This window comes from Leptonychotes weddellii, chromosome 4 (genome assembly GCF_054177405.1).
Source record: "Leptonychotes weddellii isolate Sample4059 chromosome 4, ASM5417740v2, whole genome shotgun sequence".
NCBI classification, from domain to species: Eukaryota; Metazoa; Chordata; class Mammalia; order Carnivora; family Phocidae; genus Leptonychotes; species Leptonychotes weddellii.
The window spans coordinates 8,383,603-8,402,727 of NC_138372.1; the positions used below are offsets into that span (position 1 = coordinate 8,383,603).

Consider the following 19,125-nt stretch of genomic DNA (forward strand, 5'->3'; position numbering starts at 1 on the left):
GCAATTCAGTGGAATGCTCTGTTGTCTTGGAGTCTCACGTTGCTGGTCTTCTGTCATCCGATTAGTTAAGATAACTAAGTGAGGTAATGTACGTAAAGCCCCTAGCCAAGTGTCTGGCCCCTAGAAGCTACTCTAGAATGTGGCTCTGGTCCTCTGTCCCTGCTCACTCAGAACATTGTTGGCTTTCACTGAGGCAACAGGACAAGCACTGAGAAAGAAGTCTCACGTCAGACTGCCTGGGTTTGAATTCTGGCACTTTTTTTTTTTTTTTTAAAGATTTTATTTATTTATTTGACAGAGACATAGCTAGAGAGGGAACACAAGCAGGGGGAGTGGGAAAGGGAGAAGCAGGCTTCCTGCGGAGCAGGGAGCCCGATGCGGGGCTCCATCCCAGGACCCCGGGATCATGACCTGAGCCGAAGGCAGACGCTTAACGACGACTGAGCCACCCAGGCACCCCTGAATCTTGGCACTTTTGCCGTAACATCTGGCTGTGTGGCCTTGGGCATGGTTTTTAATTCTTCTCCCCCGATTTTCTTATCAACGAACTGGGGGTGTTGAGTGGTGCCTCCATCATCGGGATGTTGCAAGGATTCAGGGAGATAACTACTTGAGCAGGGCCCTTTGCACAGTGCGTGGCATGAAGTGAGCATTCAGCGAACGAGAACTTGTATAGTTTTGCTATTATGTGGATTACCAGACTTATAACTTATCCTTGGTACTCCTATTGTAGATGTAACACTTAAAAAAGATAGCGTTTGATTTTAAGGTTATTCTGTTCTGTGTGCTAGCATGGTAAGATGTATAAGCAGCTAAGTTCCATTGACCATTTGGGGGCACGTCCTCAGAGCTGGCACCATCCAGAGCCCGGGGCCCCCCCGCAGTGGCTGATGCCATCTGTGCCTGCGGGGTGAAGTTCTTCATCTGCTTGTCGTAGCAAATGCGGACTGGCGCTTGCTGCTGGGGAGCCTTCAGGGAGGAGAATCATGTTCAATTCAGCCACTATCTTCTTCTTTCCTTAGCTGGCGGGAGGCTGCATTCCTCTAGAAATAGAAGAGCTTTCGGGGCAGAGTTGGGCCCGAACCAGTGTCACCTCTCCTGCTCAGTGTCTGTGGATGAATGCCATCGCAGCACTCTGTTTAGCCAGATGAATGGCAACGGGAGAGGCTTCAGTCATTGTTTGGACTTGATGTGTTTGTAGCTGTTAACTTTCATCTTGCCGTGCCTGTAATGAGCGGCCTCAGGAACCCTTCAGTGCTGGGTGTGGAAGTGCTCCAGGGGGCTTTGCGCAGATAGAGGCAGCTGGCTTCACAAGAGAGTAACAGTGGATAATGCCCCTTGGCAATGGGCTGTTTTAGAATTTTTGAAAACATTTTTACTGTGAAAATTTTAAAACATAACACAAATAGTTTAATGAACTTCCACTGACTTTATTCCTTTGAGATTCATCACATTGACTTTATTCCTTTCCTCTTTTTGCTGAAGTATTTTTTTTTTTAAAGATTTTATTTATTGGGGCGCCTGGGTGGCTCAGTCGTTAAGCGTCTGCCTTCGGCTCAGGTCATGATCCCAGGGTCCTGGGATCGAGCCCCGCATCGGGCTCCCTACTCCACGGGAGGCCTGCTTCTCCCTCTCCCACTCCCCCTGCTTGTGTTCCCTCTCTCGCTGTCTCTCTCTCTGTCAAATAAATAAATAAAATCTTTAAAAAAAAAAAAAAGATTTTATTTATTTATTTGACAGAGACACAGCGAGAGAGGGAACACAAGCAGGGGGAGTGGGAGAGGGAGAAGCAGCCTTCCCGCTGAGCATGGAGCCCAAATTGGGACTCGATCCCAGGACCTTGGGATCACGAACTGAGCTGAAGGCAGATGCCCAACGTCTGAGCCGCCCAGGCGCCCCTTTGCTGAAGTATTTTAAAGCAAATTCCAGATAAATCATTTTACCTCTTCATGCTTCGGTGTTCATTTCTAAAAAATGTGGACATGTTCTTATCTAACCACATCTCACTAAATTAATGAGAATTTCTTCGTATTCTGTAACACTCACCAGTCCATGATCAGATCTTTCTGATTATCTCAGTAGCCGTTTGACTGGTGGATTATAGAGAAATGAATAGTTAAGAAACTTCATGTCTTCCCTGTGATCTCTGCAATTCATTGGAATACTTTGCTTTGTCTACAAAAGGGGGAGAATTAAATAAAATGACATGTGACTCTTGAATGGGAGTTCAGATGAGGTTCACATGTTACATTTGCTGCCCTATCTCCTAAATCTCTGTTAATTGAAGAAGACCAGTCTTTATTCTCCCCATGGCATTGGCTTGTAGAAACTGGGTTGGTGTCCTGTGGAGTATCCCACATTCTGGCTTTGTCTTTTGGTTTCCATTTGGTGCCACTTAACTTCTTTGATCTTCTCATTTTAGAAATGGAAGTTAGCTCTAGAGGCTTTCTCAGATTCAGGTTCAACTTTTTGTTAACAGTTCATAGGTTGCGCTGGGTGCTTCCTGTTGCGTCATGTTCAAGGGTATGCAGCATCTGGTTGTCCCACTTTTAGTGACACTAGGATTCGTGCTAAGAGTGGGTCAGGTGGTGACAGCTGGATTCCTCTAATCAAAGCATTTTTAGCCCCACTATATTTCTTATTTGGGTGATTAAGTGACTGGAGGCTTTCTGTTTCCCTCCTTCAGGATAATCTCGTTTCCTTGAGACCTGTGTGTCTCTGTCAGCAAGCTTTCTGTGGTCTTCAAGGCCACTGCGCCTAGAATAATCCGCTCCTTTTTTCTCTGCCTTCCTCTACAAATGTTCCTCTTTCTTCCTGTTATTTTCTTTCTTTCTTTCTTTCTTCCCCCATCTTTTTTTCCTCCTTATCATTCATCCAACTTTAACTGAGCACCTGCTTAGTGGCAGGCCCTGAAGATGCAGGGATGAGTCTGGCACTTGGACGCAGTGACTGTGAATTGCGGTTCCATCCTTTCCTCTCTTCCTTCTCCCCAACTGATCTCTTATCCCCAGTGATGACGCTAAGGTACCTGTCTCAGTACATCCTAGATATAGAAGTCCTTTGAATATTTGAAACGACAGTGTTACAATACAGGATTTATTTGTTACAAGGAATGTGGTTCCTAAGAGAGGATTTTGGCATTTTTCTATTTCTGCTTGTCCCTCGAAAAGAAAATCTTTGACTGTGGTTCCTAGGCAAAGTCCCAGTTGGTCAGCAGAGCCTTCTATTAAATAATTGTCTAGTCATTAAACAGGATTCTAAATCATATTTATCATTTTGCTTGGACAGATTTCTTAGGGTAGGACTTAATGAATCTCTGAGTGATTATATTCAATACATTACATTCATATTACAGAATAGTTAATATGAAAAACAAATGCAAAAATGAGAAAAATTGTTTCATAATGTAACACGTTTCACTAATGAAGTATAGACGAGGCGAGCACAGAGACACCACCACAGGACCTGGGTTTTAGGTTGTCCGGTCGAGCCCCTTTCTCATTAGCTCTCTCCTAAGATTGACTGATAAAGAGAGCTAAAATGAAATTGGCATCCACAAAAGCGTTACCTTCATATTTCCTGAACCTTTCTGTATCTTCCTCGATTTGGTTCTGCTGTTTGCCTGACACATGCCTTTTCTCCCCTAGTAAGATCTGCCTTGCTTTATCTCCTACGTTCTTAGGTTCATTCGCTCTCTCTTGTGCTGAATAAGACCACCAGTGAGCTTGCTAAAGCAAGTGTATCCAAATTAGTGGCACACCTGGAAATGATTGGTAAGTGGGGAGAAATCAAACTTGCAAAATCTGGTAAGAATTTGAACCTCCTGCTCACAAATCTAATTGTCTTCACATGCAAAGTAAGGTGAGGGATCATTGGCTTAGATTGTGGTTCTTGGTCTGGCTATGATTTGTGGTGGTGGTTCCCAAATACCGGCTTATGGATTAGAGTCATATGGACAGCTTGTTAAAAATGCATGTTTCTGCCCACCCCATCCCCAAAATATGATTCATTAGGTTGGGATGGGGCCCTGGCATCTATTTTTAACAAATTTTTAACAAACTCTGGGTAGGGTGACTATATAATTTTTTGTCCAAATTGGGACATTTTGAGAGTGAAAGGGGACATTATTAATAATTATACCTGGGAAACCAGGGTATATATATGTTCACTCTATTGCCATAATAGGGGAGCCATCAGTAAGGGGCGTGATTTTAGGTGGGAGGATGTAGCAAAGCAGATCTGCAGGTCTCTGCAGGTTGAAATTGTTAGTTGAACACAAGTGATCAGCTACATCAGTTCTAAATAGCAAAGGTTTATAAAGTGTGAGTAAAGCACTACTCCTTCCTTAAGGAACAGATAATGAAATAATGGACGATCACAGCTCACATGTTGATTCTGTAGTATAAACAAGAATGTCTTTAGGGGAAGGAATGATCTGAAATTGAGATTTCATGACTGATGTAAACTAAATTAATTTATGAAAGCTCAGAAGAGATAGGTCTTTAAAATTGGGAGAAGTTTGGGTATTTTTGTTAGATGACATTAAGGGTCAAATATAAGTATGTCTTCAATTCATTGAGAGCTGAACTAGCATGGTGAATATAACACCTTCATCATTGCTTTGTAGTGCTAATTATGATGATAAAACTTGTTTTATGGAAGCAATAGTTCGCAGTATCGCTTTTTAATATCCACACCATGTAAAGAATGATTCATCATAGGTTCACATCCCAGGTGCACATGTTTTAACATTCTTCTTTGTTCTTTTCCATCTTCAAGGGATTTCACTCTTGTAATACCAGAGTAGTTTTAAATCTGTCTCCAGTGTCTCTCTCATTAATTGCACTTTTTTATTAAATCACACTAACACCCACTTAATGTTGCCTGAATACCTGACATATCTCTGACACTTCTTTCTTTATTCTTTTATCCATAGTACAATTAATAGACCCTTTGCTATTTCACTAATTCTAATTAGTGGTCTTAATCTCCGAAAGGATTCCATTTTGTCTGTATTTAGAAATGATTTATCCTTTAATTTGTGTATGCATTTAATTTAATTTCTTTCCCCTTCTAAAGGTTAATGTATGATATTGCTGTATTGTTTCAACCCCCTTTGGACTTCTGCATTGAGACTGTTTGAAACAATGTGGGAAATGTTTTTGGTGGGTGGATTGGAATATGAAAATTTGCCTTTGACATTTAATTTGATTAAATAGTGAAAAGTCTGAGGCATGTGTATATCGGTTTTTGTGCCAGACATATTTAAGGTGTAGGATGAAAGAAGATACATAAGAATGTGTTCTAATTTTAACATCCCTAGACGGAGACCTGGCCTTACAGGGAAGCATTGGGAGCCTGTCCCTGAGTGACCTCACAGCCCATGGAGAATTCTACAGAGAGCGGTTCACTACAAGTGGAGAAGAAGCGCTCATCTTCCAGACTTTTAAGTAAAAATATCAGTTTTTCTCATTTGACATTTCGTCATATTTCCTTGCTACTTCAAATTCTTGTTGGCTAAACAATAAAAGTTTAAAAAAATTTTACCTTCTTAGGTAAAACTGATATGATCTAGTTGCAGGGAATCCTGATTTATAGTAAAACTGATCTGTGTTGAAGCAGGCTACTCAGTCTTCATAAACAGATGGTGTGTGATTGAAATAATTTTTTTTTAAGATTTTTTTTTTTTTTTAAGTAATCCTTACAACCCAACATGGGCCTCGAACTCACAACCCTGAGATAAGAGTCGCAAGCTCCACTGACTGAGCCAGCCAGATGCCCCGAAATAAATATTAAAAAGCCTAGGCTCTCATGCCGGCTTTACGCTGACTTGTTATATGAACTTAGGCAAGTCACTTAATCTCCACGAGTCAGTTTTTCTATCTAAATATTGAAGGGACAAAGATCAGTTTCCATCTAGCTCTCAACATTCTGGAATGATTTCAGCCTAAAAAAGTTGTTGAAGATGTGAATGTTAAATTATATTACACATTTTTTTTCTGTATAAAGACAATCTATATTAAATCTTTTCAGTTTTAGAATTTAGAAGGCATTTTTAGAGCTATGTAGTTTTTTTTTTTTAAGATTTTATTTATTTGAGAGAGAGAGAGAGACAGATAGTGACAGAGATAGCAAGAGAGAGCACGACCGGGGAGGAGAGGGAAAAGCAGTCTCCTGCCAAGCAGGGAGCCTGACGTGGGGCTCGATCCCAGGACCCTGGGATCATGACCTGAGCCAAAGGCAGCAGCTTAACCGGCTGAGCCACCCAGGCGCCCCCTAGACCTATGTAGTTTTTAAAGAATGGTTTCTTCAGAAGGCTGAAAGTTTAAAATGGTAGGTTTTCAACATTTTGGGGAGCTGTTAGAAAATAGAGATAACCAGCTCTGCCCCCAAATATTCTGTTCTAGGGGAGTGCTCATTTTTTTTTTTTTAACATTTGCTAAAGTGTTTCTAATGTTTAACTAGAGTTGAGAAAAACTATCCCCAAAGATGTCTGAGAATTTTTTTTTCATTTTCAGGGGAAGTATATCATACTTTACTGAGAATATAGATTGACGTGTTTATATTATTACCTACCACAGTGGTGTAATTCTATGATAAATGAGATAATTAATATAAAAGTCATAACTATCAGGTTGGCACAAAATAGGTGCTTAAGCAAATGTGAATTTCTTTCCCCTGTGACTATGTTCCGTATAATTTATTATTATGATGTCATGTCTTTTAAATTGAAAACCATTCATAAAAGTTTTCTAATTTGTCTTGGAATGTAGATGCTAAACCTCTTTGGCCTACATTTCACTGAAGTAAAAAGATATCTTTCTGCCTCCAGGAGACCGTTTTCCCCAGAAACATTGGTTGTGTTGCCTACTGGTCTTTACCCATTGTTTCATGGTCTAATTTTTGTTATCTTTCGAGTCCATATTGTTATAATCTTTGAGCAGGAAGAATCACTTTTCCCTAAAGGCAGGGAAAGAGGCCCCGGTGAAAGGTGTGAGCCACAGGTGGCTTCTGAGTGAGTTCTGGGATCAAGAGTGAGTCTAGTGCCAGGGCTGCCTACCTGTTCATAGCCGTGGCCATCACCCCAGACTTGGATTTCACATCCTCAGCGAGTTGCCGTAGCTTAGAAAAGGAGTGATTATTGGAGTTTGCTTTGTCAAACCTGATTGCGGATTGGCATTTCAATAGTTGAAGCTGTTTTCTAGGGGAAACCCCTAAATGAGCTTGTTTTCTTCCAATACTGACTTGTATCTGGCTGCCAAGTCACACTTCTGCACTTCTTCCCAGATACGGCCGGCCTGACCCTCTGCTCCGGAGAGAACACGACATCCGAGTGAGCCTGCAGATGGCCTCCGTGCAGTATGTGCACACGCAGCGCTTTCAGGCCGAGGTGGTGGCCTTCGTGCAGCACTTCACTCAGCTGCAAGATGTCTTAGGGCGCCAGCGAGCGGCGATCGAGGGCCAGACGGTAGGAAGGCCCATTTCCGTACGTTGCTTTTCCAGTTTGACTGATCAATAGAACTTTTAAGCCTCTAGAGAGAAGTCTGGAAGATTTCACTGCAAAAAGGAAAGGTCTTTAGGTAATTTTACGCTGACTAGTGTCCTCCGGGTAGCCGATTATCTACAGAAGTCTTGTTGTAATTGGAGAGCTTACATTCCCTCTGTCGTGTTTTAATGACCTGTAGGGTTTAGCTTTAGCTTCCTCTAAAGAAGATAAACGAAATTTATGGCTAACACTTAAGACTTCTGGTCCCTTTTAGTACTCTAGTGGAGATACTTCTCTTGGAAAGTGTTTCCAAGGAATATATCAATTATGTAAAGAGAGTTTTTTCCAAATAGATTAGCGGTTCCCAACTTCTTCATTCATGGTTCTCTTAGTGTTTTGGAATTATTTCCATGGCACGTCCTCAGCCAAAAGACACACCTAATGGTCTTTCCATTTAGAAAATAGTAAAGTCTGAACAAGTACGTACACATGTCCTAATGACTCAGTAGCTGTTTAAAAAAATAACACATAAGTGAAAGACTAATATTTTTATTTCATTTGTAAATAAATTACTTGCTAGCAGGGATGCAAGTGCCCCTTGGGCACCGTACAGCTTCTCAGACTTGGGACAGGCTGGACACGACAGCTCTCATTCATTGTCTTACGGCCCTTGCTTTTTATCACAGCAACTGCCAAAGACCCAGTTGCGCGAAGATGCGACATCATTGGAAGGAATGTAGCATGATCTAACATTGAACGTGACCTACCTCAGTCTAGTATGTGCAGTGTCCAACAAATGATGTGTTTGCCTCAAAAATTTGAAATGTCTTGTGGTGTCTTGGCACAGAGTTTGGGAACCACAGAAAACGTTTACAATGCAGTCCTTTGTAAAACTTATTTATTTTTAAGCTTCATTAGGTAAAAGATTATAATTAAATAAAGAGTTACGGTCTTTATAGTGACAACATTTAAAAAGTCTAACTTTATTTAAATTTTTTGAATATGTTACATATTGATTTAATATAGAATCGAAGTAAAAGGACATTTGGAGAAAAGTCTCCTTCTCAATTACTTTTCCTCAACCACCCAGTTTCTCTCCCTGGAAATAATCAATGTTACCAGTTTCCTGTATATCTTCGAGAGAATATATATTTTTTTAAAATATAAAAGCACAGGGGCGCCTAGGTGGCTCAGTTGGTTAAGCCTCCGACTCTTGATCTCAGCTCAGGTCTCAGGGTTGTGAGTCCAAGCCCCATGCTGGGCTCCACATTGGGTGTGGAGCCTACTTCGTTTAAAAAAATATATTTATCTATATACATATAGATATATATCTATATATAAAAGCACAGTCAAATTATAGGGAATGTGGAAAAAAGGATCAGTCTTATCAGTGTCCTAGTACCCCAGGTATATTTTAATTTGTTTTCATTGTTTTTTAAATTTCTCCTAAATTTCTCCCTATGCATGTTTCCATGGTTGTAATGATAGAATATGTAACCTTCTTTTTTCTTTTTAGAAACTTTTAAAACAAATTTATTATTTGACACATACAAAAGAATATTGGTAGCATGTCAGTTTCAAAGTATGATAACGAACATTCAGGAAATAAATAAAAATTAAAACATTGCTAATGCTGCTGCACGTGTTCCTTCCCCATCTTATTCCTGTCAACTCCTTAGGTAACTGTTCTCCTGATTTTTGGGTCTTATGGTCCCTTAAAAAAAAGTTCCCGTATAATATCTTATTTCATTTGTTTTGATCTTTATGAAAATGCCATTAAGCTGTGTTTAATGTTCTTTTACTTTTTTTTTCATTTTCATTTAGTTAGATACATTCAGGTTGTTACCCATGATGGCCTTTCATTTAATTTCACTGTTGTAGTTCATTGCGTGTAGCACAGATTTATCCATTTTTCTGTTGAACATTTGGTTGCTTATGTGTTTTGCTCTTGTGTACTATGTCTCTCTTAGTGCACGGGTGTAAGATTTTCTCTGAGCAGGATTTCTGGGCCATGGGGTATGCACATGTTTATCTTTACAAGATAGTGCCAGATTGTTTTCCCGAAACCATTATACATTCCCATTGGCAATGTATAAAAATTCCTTTTAATTCATATTTGTATGAATTCATATCCTTTAATTCATATCCAACACTCGTTAACCTTTTTATTTTGAGCCAATAATGGTGTAAAATGGCATTATTCCACTTATGGTCTACTTATGCCTTTTATTTTTACTTCTTATTTTTAAAATAATTTTTAAAATTTTAATTCCACCTACCTATGCTTTTAAAAAAAAAAACATTTAAATCGAGGAATAGCATATAGTACATACAGTAACGTAATGTAAAGTGTGTTAATTTTATGCATACACTTTTGAAAGCCATCATGTTAACCTTTTTTCATAATCTTTCCATTTCGCTTTGCATTTTTCATAGTGATCCTATTTAATAATTGTATAATCCATTAAGTCAGTTTACTTAACCATTTCCTTGTTTTTTTAACATTTAAATTGCTTCCAGTTTTTCATTCTTATGACTAATGCTTCTGTGAATAGCATTGTGTACCCAGTTGTTTTTTTTTTTTTTTCTTCCATTTTTTGTATTATTTTTATAGTATTAAATCCTGTAAATGACTGTTCGGTCATAGTGATGAACAGTTTCGTGACTCTCAATTTGATACTTTTAATAAATGTTGTCTATTAGAATTATGTACCCTTAAAATGATTATTTTCACCTGTGTGGTTTAAGCAGCAGTGTGACTGTGAGGAATCACTAGGGGTAGGAAGTGAGACAGTGTGCTTTAGTGTGTAATTGGGTTTAATTTCCTGGGTTAAGCAGAAATTAAACAGGTAAGTCTTTGAAGTTTTTGTTATATCAAGTTAGGTAAGACAAGTAGACAGTAAAAGAGTGATCTTCTGTTTTGAACAGTGCTAAGTGTGTGGGCTCCGAAGAAAAGCTGATCTTCTCAAGATCTTTCATCCTAGCTGTTTGAATTACATAGGTTTAAGATTTTGCTTTACTTAGATTTATGGAGAGAGCTAAAGACCTGCTTTTATTTGCTGGTAAAATTGAGGCTATTTTGAAATTTAAATACCTTTCTCCTGGTGACAGGTGGTATCCTCTATCTTTGACTTGTAGCCGGATTTTTATTCCTGTATTTTCCGGTGTCTGTAAATAATGATCGAATAGGACTTGATGTTTCTTTTTAATCTTATTGTTTGAAATTGTAAGAGTATCATGTACCTCGATTGGGCCAAATATGAATTTATTTTTTATCCCAGAAGTGTAATAATGGTTTTCCTGCGTCTTCTGATTTACATGTTGTTTCTTTTATTTGTTAAACTTCTTTATTCACTGAGCAACTGGGAGTGCAGATTTTTGGCGGAGCTAAGATGTGGTATTGCAGTTTCGAAATCTTGGTACAAGAATCTGGAGTCTGGGTGTTGCCGGTGTAAGTTGTTTCACCAGCAGTGAGTTATTTTTCTTGCTGTTCTTCTTTTGACTCAGTTATTGGAGGAAAATGGAGATACAAAAATAAGTATGCTGTACGGTTGCTTAATAATATATTAACGATGCTTTGGAGCTTTCACAATATTATCTCATTTGATCCTTATGACAACCATGTTTGTTCATTTTTGTGAATTATTTAGTGACTGTTCATTGACAAATGATCTGTCATAGAGTTTGCCAAGTGCTAGAAACATAATGGAAAACAAGAAAGACAAGGTCATTGCCTTAATGGAGCTCATGTTTTAGTGAGATGATATAACCCAGGAAAAAAATATAATTAGTTATGATTATAGCCAGTGAGGGAGTGGTGGGCCAGGTGTGTTACTGCCGTTTTATCAGCGAGGAAACGGTAATTCTTAGCTCTGCTTGTCTGGAACTCTGGCTAACTCATGATTCAGCTTTTCTCTTAATGGGGAAACATGTAACATGTAACTACTAAGGTGTGTTAGAAAAGTAAGAGCTATGCAGTATTAGTTTTGAATCTGCCCCTTAATGCATTGAACTTTATAAAATAGAATTGTATGCTATTGGATGATTGCTTCTACGTGCTGAGGTAGGTGGTGTCATTTCATCCTTACAACAGCTCTTGAAGATAGGGCCTGTGATTCCTCCCGTTTTACAGGTAAGAAAAGTGAGACCCAGAGACCTAACAAGTTACCCAGCCTCGCCAAGCTTCTAAGTGGCCAGGGTGGGGATTCCACTCAGGTAGTCAGGCTTCAGAGCTCCCATTCTGAGTGCCTACACTAACCTGCCAAAATGGTAACAGTTTTTATCTCTGGAGGTGAGGTTATGCGTGATATCAGATTTCTTCTATTTGTTCGTCTTTCCCTTCTAAGTTTTCTACAGTGAATATGAGTTAATTTGTAAATCTAAAATTTACTCAAAGAACAAAGCAAACAGGCAGTAGTCATGGGTAGACAATACCAACAAATCATCTACTACGGTTAGAAAGTGAAAACGCTATTTATTGTGTTGTAAATTCTCCTGACTTATGTGCTTAACACCAAAGAAAGAAGAGCTTTTTTATATTATAAAGGCTATATTTTTTTTAAGTAATAAATGTTTTTTATAGGTAACAAAAAAAATCAGTAAAAATATGAGTAAGTAGAAAATTAAGACTGTCTTGTTCTCACTGTTTTATAATCTGTATTTTTCACTGATCAATATATGAGAAACATTATATTAGTGTATTATACTTTTTGTCGCCTTTGTTGTGGTATAATTTGCTCACAGTAAAATTAAGCAATTTTAAGAGTACAATTCAATGAGTTTTAACAATTGTATAGTGTTATAACCCCAGTCACATCCAGATTTTTAGAACATTTCTGTTATCCACAAAGTTTCCGAGCTTCCATAGGCAAACAGTCTCCTAATCCCTGTGTCCTGGCAGCCATTGGTCTGTTTTCCATCAGAATAGTTTTGCCATTTTTTTCTTTTTCTTTTTTTTTTTTAGAATTTTCTATAAATGAAATCATACATCATAGTTGTGTCTGGCTTTTTTCACTTAGCATTATGCTCTTGAGATCCATCCATATTGTTGCAAGTAGCAGCAGTGTGATTTCTTTTTATTGCCAGGCAGTATTCTATTCGTTGAATGTAATACAATTTGTTTATCTATTCACCCATTTAATGTACATTTGGGTAGTTTCAAGTTTTTGGCTATTATGAATAAAACTACTGGGAACATTTTGTGTTGAAATCTTTGTGTGGATGTACGTTTTCAGTTCTCTTAAGTAAATACCTAAGAGAGGAATTGCTGCATCATGTGGTAACTGTGTGGTTAACTTTATAAGGAACTGTCTTCAGAATTGTTCTGGCTAGGGGCACCTGCCTGGCTCAGTCGGTAGAGCATGCGACTCTTGATCTCTGCGTTGTGAGTTTGGGCTCCACAGTGGGCATGGGGCCTCCTTTAAAAAAAAAAACAAAAATCATTCCAAAAAAAAAAAAAGTTTAAAAAATTGTTTTTGCTATTCTAGATTCTTTGCTTTTTCATGTGGATTTTAGAATCAGCTTGTCAGTTTCTACAATAAAGCCTGCTGAAATTTTGATTGGGATCGTGTTGAATCTGTAGGTCAACTTTTGGAGAATTGACATCTTTGTACTGTTGAGTCTTTTGTTTGAGTGTGGCATATGTCTCCATCTATTTAGGTCTTCAATTTCTCTCAGCAGTGTCTGTAGTTTTGAGTGTACTGGTCTTATGCATCTTTTATTAAATTGATCCCTAGACCTTTTATATTTTTGATGCTGTTGTAAGTGATATTTTAAAAATTTCAATTTCCAATTCTCTGTAGACTGTACCTAGAGATACAATTGAGTTTTATACACTGACCTTGCACCCTGCAACTTTGCTAGATAGACTTACCAGTTCCAGTTACTTTGTGGAGATTCTTTAGGATTTTTTACATAGATGATCATGTTGTCTGTGAATAGAGTTTTACTTTTTCCTTTTCAATCTGTATGCCTTTCATCTCTTTTTCTTCTGTTACTACACTGACTAGGACTTCCAGTGCAATGTTGAATAGAAGGGGTGAGAGCAGACATCCTCACCTTGTTTCCAGTCATGGGGGGAAAGCATTCAGTTATTCTAGGGGTTGGCAAACTATGGCCTGTGAGAATATACACGTACATACACCCATACATAAAGTTTTATTGGAATACAGTCACTTACCTACTGTCTGTGGGTTTTTTTTTCAGTTTTCTTGATTTGGTATGGATTTTTGTATCTGTGTTCCTGAGGGATATTAGTTTGTAGTTTTCTTTTCTGGGATAGAAAATAATGCCTTTTCTGGTTTTGATAATGGGGCAATGCTGTCCTTGTGGAATGAATTGGAAGTGTTTCCTTTTCTAATCTCAGAAGAGTTTGTGTAGAATTGATATTCTTTCTTTCTTTGTATATTCTGGATACAAGCCCTTTGATATATGTGTTGTGAATATTTTCTCCCTGTCTATGGCTTTTTTCCCATATTCCTGACACTGTTCTTTGAAAAGCAGAAGTTTTCCATTTTGATGAAGTCTAATTTTTTTTCTTTTATGTTTAGTGCTGTTTGTGTTTTGTCAAAGGAATCTTTGTCGACCACTAGGTGGCGAAAATTTTCTATGTCCTCTATTAGAAGTTTTATAATTTTAGATCTCTTATATTTTTTATTTTTAAAGATTTTATTTATTTATTTGAGAGAGAGAGAATGAGAGAGAGCACATGAGAGGGGGGAGGGTCAGAGGGAGAAGCAAACTCCCTGCCGAGCAGGGAGCCCGATGCGGGACTCCATGATCATGACCTGAGGCAGTCGCTTAACCAACTGAGCCACCCAGGCGCCCTAGATCTCTTATATTTTGAGTAAATTATTTTTAAATATTTTTATTTTTTAAAGTAATCTCTACACCCATCGTGGGGCTTGAACTCACAACCCTGAGGTCAAGAGTTGCATGCTCTACTGCACGCCATCCAGGTGCTCCTTGAGTTAATTTTTGTGTATTTTGTGAAGTGAGGGTTGAGTTGTTTTTTTTCCCATATACATATCTAGACTGTTCATTTCCCATTGTATTATCTTGGCACATCTGTTGAGAAACAATCGACCGTATAGGCATGTATATATTTCTTCACTTTCTGTTCTGTTCCATTGATTTATATTTAATTGTATGCCAGTACCATCTTGTCTTAACTACTGCCGCTTTATAGTGTGTCTTGAAATTGGGTAGTATAAGTCCTCCAACTTTGTTGTTTTTCAAAACTTCAGGACCTTTGCTTTTCCATACAAATTTTAGAATCAGCTTGTCTTTCTACAATAAAATCTGCTGGGATTTTGACTGGGATTGCACTGAATCTGTATATCTGGAGAATCAACATCTTAATAATATTGAGTCTTTGGATCCTCGTGTATGATATATCTCTCTATTTAATTAGGTCTTCAGTTTCAGTACTGTGTTATAGTTTTGGGTATACTGGTCTTACACATGTTTTGTTAAATTGATCCCGAGGTATTTGAAATTTTGATGCTATTATAAATGATATCAATTTTTTAAAAAATTTCAATGTCCAATTATTTATTGAAAGTGCGACAAATAGAATTAACTTTCATATATCAACATGTTGACCTCTTATCCTTCAATCTTGCTGCACTTATTCTAGTTCCTTTCGATTTTTTGGGATTTTCTACATAGGTGATTATGTTGTCTGGGATAAGAGAGTTATATTTTTTCCTTTCCAACCTGTAGGTCTTTTTGCACGGACTAGGACTTCAGCATAATGTTGAATAGAAGTGGTGAGAGGGGTTACCCTTGCCTTGTTCCTTATCTTAGGGGGAAAACCTTCTGAAAATGCGGTGTTAACTGTAGATAGTTTGTGCTTGTGTTTTTTAAGGAATCTCTCCACTTTATCTAAATTGTCAGTTTGTTGGCATGAAGTTGTTCATAAGTTCCCTTATCTTTTTAATATTTGTAAGTTCTGGGGGTGCCCAGATGGCTCAGTCGGTTAAGCGTCTGCCTTCGGCTCAGGTCATGATCCCCAGGTCCTGGGATTGAGGCCCCCGAGTTGGGCTCCCTGCTCAGCGGGGAGCCTGCTTCTCCCTTTCCCTCTGCCCCTCCCACTCACTCATGCTCTCTCCCTCTCCCCCCACCCTCACTCAAATGAATAAATAAAACCTTTAAAAAATTCTTTTTGTAAGTTGTGTAGCAATGTCACGCACTCCTTCCTGACAGTGGCGGTTTTTGTTTTCTTCCTGTTTTCTTGATTCGTATAGCTAGACGTTTGTCAGTTTATCAGTCTTTTCAAATAATTAACTTATTGAAGCCTGTGTTATGGCCCAGGCGTATTCTCAATGAGTATGCCATGTATACTTGGAAAGAATGTATATTCTGTGGTTGTTGGGTATTGTGTTGTATAAATATTTAATTGATTTTTAAAAATTATCTGTTTTCTAAATAACTGATTTTTGCTTTATACTATTTTTTCCCCTTCTACTTACTTAAATTCATTTTGCTTTTCCTTTTTCTAGCTTCTTACACTTTGATCACTGATTTTAATCTTTATTCTTTAAGCGTTTAATACTATACTATGCATTTTTCATTAAGTACTGTCTTAAGTGTGTCCCACAAATTTGAATATGCTACATTTTCTTTATCAGTTAGGTCAAAAGATTTTTCTGTTTCCTTTGTGATTTTTTCTTTGACCCTTGGGTTATTAAGTGTGTAGTCTACTTTCCAAATATTTGGGGGTTTTCCATTATCTTGTTATCGATTTCTAGTGTAAGTCCATGGTGCTATTAGAATATACTCTGTGTGATTTTAGTTGTTTTAGAATTATGAATTCATGGAACTTTTGGGAACCGGAAGTTATTTGATTGTAAAATTAGGGCATTGATTGAGCCTCTGAGTTAATTTTTCTTCCTGTTTCAGGTGAGAGATCAAGCCCAGCGCTGTTCACGGGTTCTCCTGGATATTGAGGCGGGTGCTCCTGTTCTCCTTATCCCTGAAAGTTCCAGATCAAATAATCTGATTGTAGCAAATTTGGGGAAGTTGAAGGTCAAGAACAAGTTTCTCTTTGCTGGTTTTCCTGGGACCTTTTCCTTACAAGATAAGGTAAGCAATCAATATCCATTCCCTTTTCGGTCCAACTATTTGAGCGCCAGTTGAAGATTTCATATGTTGCCAACAAGGTGACTTGTAACTGCTGTTACTTTTGTGGTGTATGCAGCTTGAACAATTTTTTTTGACATTTTATTGACATTTCAATTAGCCTTTTAATAGAGATAGTGTAAATTATAACCTTTACCAGTTGTATGCAGACAACCAACAGAACCAACCTTCTGTCTGTATAATGCTTTTCTCACAGGCTGACCTTATAAATGATCAACTTTTTACATGACCTATTTTTTTCAGCAGATGGGATTTGGCCCATGGTTTATCTGAAGCTGTTCATATCTTCATAATAAAATTTTATACAGTATGTGGCTTTACAGTTTAAAACTAATTTAGCACTTATTTATTTCTTATGACAGTGTTTAGAGGTAACTGGGCTGAAGATTATTGCTTTCATTTTACATTCATGTAGTAAATCACAGATTTGGCACCAGAGGTGGTCTCAAGAGCCCCTCCCACCCACTTCTGTAGTCCAGGAGACTAACGTTGCTGGAACTTGGGACCAGGTCTTGTTCTAGGTGTATGTTTTAACAGAGCCTTGCTGGTTTCCATGGCAGCTTTGCAGTATATTTGCTTATTAAGAACAAATTCATTTTAGCTTGTCAGAAAAGCACTTACTGAAATTCCCAGGTAGTTATGCCCATCTTTAGTCTAAAAGCTAATAACATAGGGAGAGAGCCTTTGAAGGAGGAGGTACAGAAGATTTCATTATGAGCTCTTATGACTGGCAATAATAGCAGTAAATAGCCAACATTTGTTGGATGCTTCTTATATATTAGCCAGTGCTAAGTTCTTTACATATTTGTCCATTTTTTTTTCTCCTTAGCAACCTAAGGGGGTATCTGGTTTTATTAACCCCATTTTTCTTTCTTTCTTTTTTTTTTTTTTTAAAGATTTTATTTATTTATTTGAGAGAGAGAATGAGAGACAGTACGAGAGCAAGAGGGTCAGAGGGAGAAGCAGACCCCCTGCTGAGCAGGGAGCCCTATGTGGGACCCGATCCCTGGACTCCAGGATCATGACCTGAGCCGAAGGCAGTCGCTTAACCAACTGAGCCACCCAGGCGCCCTAACCCCATTTTTCGAGCTAAAGATATTGAGACTTAGATAGGGTAGGTCATTTCTTTTGGGTAATACAGCTAGTCCCAGTATAGCATGGGCCTCAGACTTGGTGTGTCTGCCTTCCATACACTCTTAACTGTGATACGCCTTCACCTCCCACTATTACGGTTAGGCCTGTGTCGGGAGAGTTAACTGGGGAAGGCGGTCCCTGTGATGTGCCTTACAGGCCCTGGCCTGCATCGCTGTAACTCTTTTGAATTTTCTAAAGGGTGTGGCTGAGTTCATGAAAATAATTTCGAGGGAAGAACTCCAAAGATGATCACAGAAAAGATATAAATTTGAGCAGTTACTGTTTGCCTCTCTAGGTGTAGAAAGAAAAGAAAATGAAAAAGTGTGAGTAGGGTGCTAATTCTTACCAGGACTTTGCCAAGGACCTCAGCTTGGTTCAGAAAGTAACAGGAGACTCTATTTGTTGGTAATGCCTAAACTCAAATAATTTTGTTTTCAAATTACTGTCTCCATATTTTTCTTCATTTGTTTTACTTCTCACTCATCCATTTACTCACTCTTACTAAGCTACACATCCTGAGCTGAAAATATTTGATTCAGTGAGTGGGAGCGGGTAGAGTAAGAAGGGTGCAGACAGACAGCAAGAACGTGGCAGCCATGTTTGTGTGTCATAAGCTTGCCAGAGCGAGGGTGTTTGGACGAGGGGTTGAGGGGTGGGTTGTCCATGTATCACCCCAGTTGTAGTCACTCAGAGAAACCAGATGCAGTGATGAGAGCAGAGGATGATGCCAGAGCAGCAGTGCTCAGCGTTGGAGGGCGGAGCGCCACCACGTTTACCGCATAGCTTCGTAGACAGGCCTTCAGGCAGAGCTGATTGAGAACTCGCTTGTTGACCTCACTGTAGGTAGACCTCCTGTGGGAATGATAGGCCTTCCCTGCCTTGATAGGGAGATATAGGCTGCCACTTAGGTATGGTTTTTAAGAGAGTAAAAATAAAATCAGTCTCTACTGGTCTTTCACAGCAGGCCTAGTAGAGTACTGGTAACCTGGGTCTTTATGAAGAAAGTCTGTTTTCACAGTTGAGAGAGAAGCATTTTACTGTTCACTGACCAGAGTCTTAAAGAACATAAAAGAAAGATCCATTTGTGAAAAGAAAGATTGGTACCTGCTTCTAAAAGTTCTCGCTTCTAAAATTTTCTTAGTGTGAGGTATTTATAGTTAATATGACTAGATTTTTTTAAAAAGATTTTATTTATTTATTTGAGAGCACACGAGCTGGGGGGAAGGGTGGCAGAAGGAGACAGAGAAGCAGACTCCCCGCTGAGCTGGGAGCTCAATGTGGGACTCGATCCCAGGACCCCAGGATCATGACCTGAGCCGAAGGCAGATGCTTAACCGACTGAGCCACCCAGGCGCCCCAACATG

General features: G+C 38.7%; 1 protein-coding gene across 1 annotated transcript in view; it reads left to right on the top strand.

The window, feature by feature from the left end:
• VPS13D (vacuolar protein sorting 13 homolog D) overlaps window positions 1-19,125 on the top strand; it is a 238,051-nt gene that overhangs the window by 38,299 nt on the left and 180,627 nt on the right. The window contains exons 22-25 of the mRNA XM_081816824.1: window positions 3,683-3,773; window positions 5,324-5,450; window positions 7,288-7,468; window positions 16,388-16,570. Coding sequence (XP_081672950.1) covers window positions 3,683-3,773; window positions 5,324-5,450; window positions 7,288-7,468; window positions 16,388-16,570 — 582 coding nt within the window. The remainder of the gene's footprint in view (window positions 1-3,682; window positions 3,774-5,323; window positions 5,451-7,287; window positions 7,469-16,387; window positions 16,571-19,125) is intronic.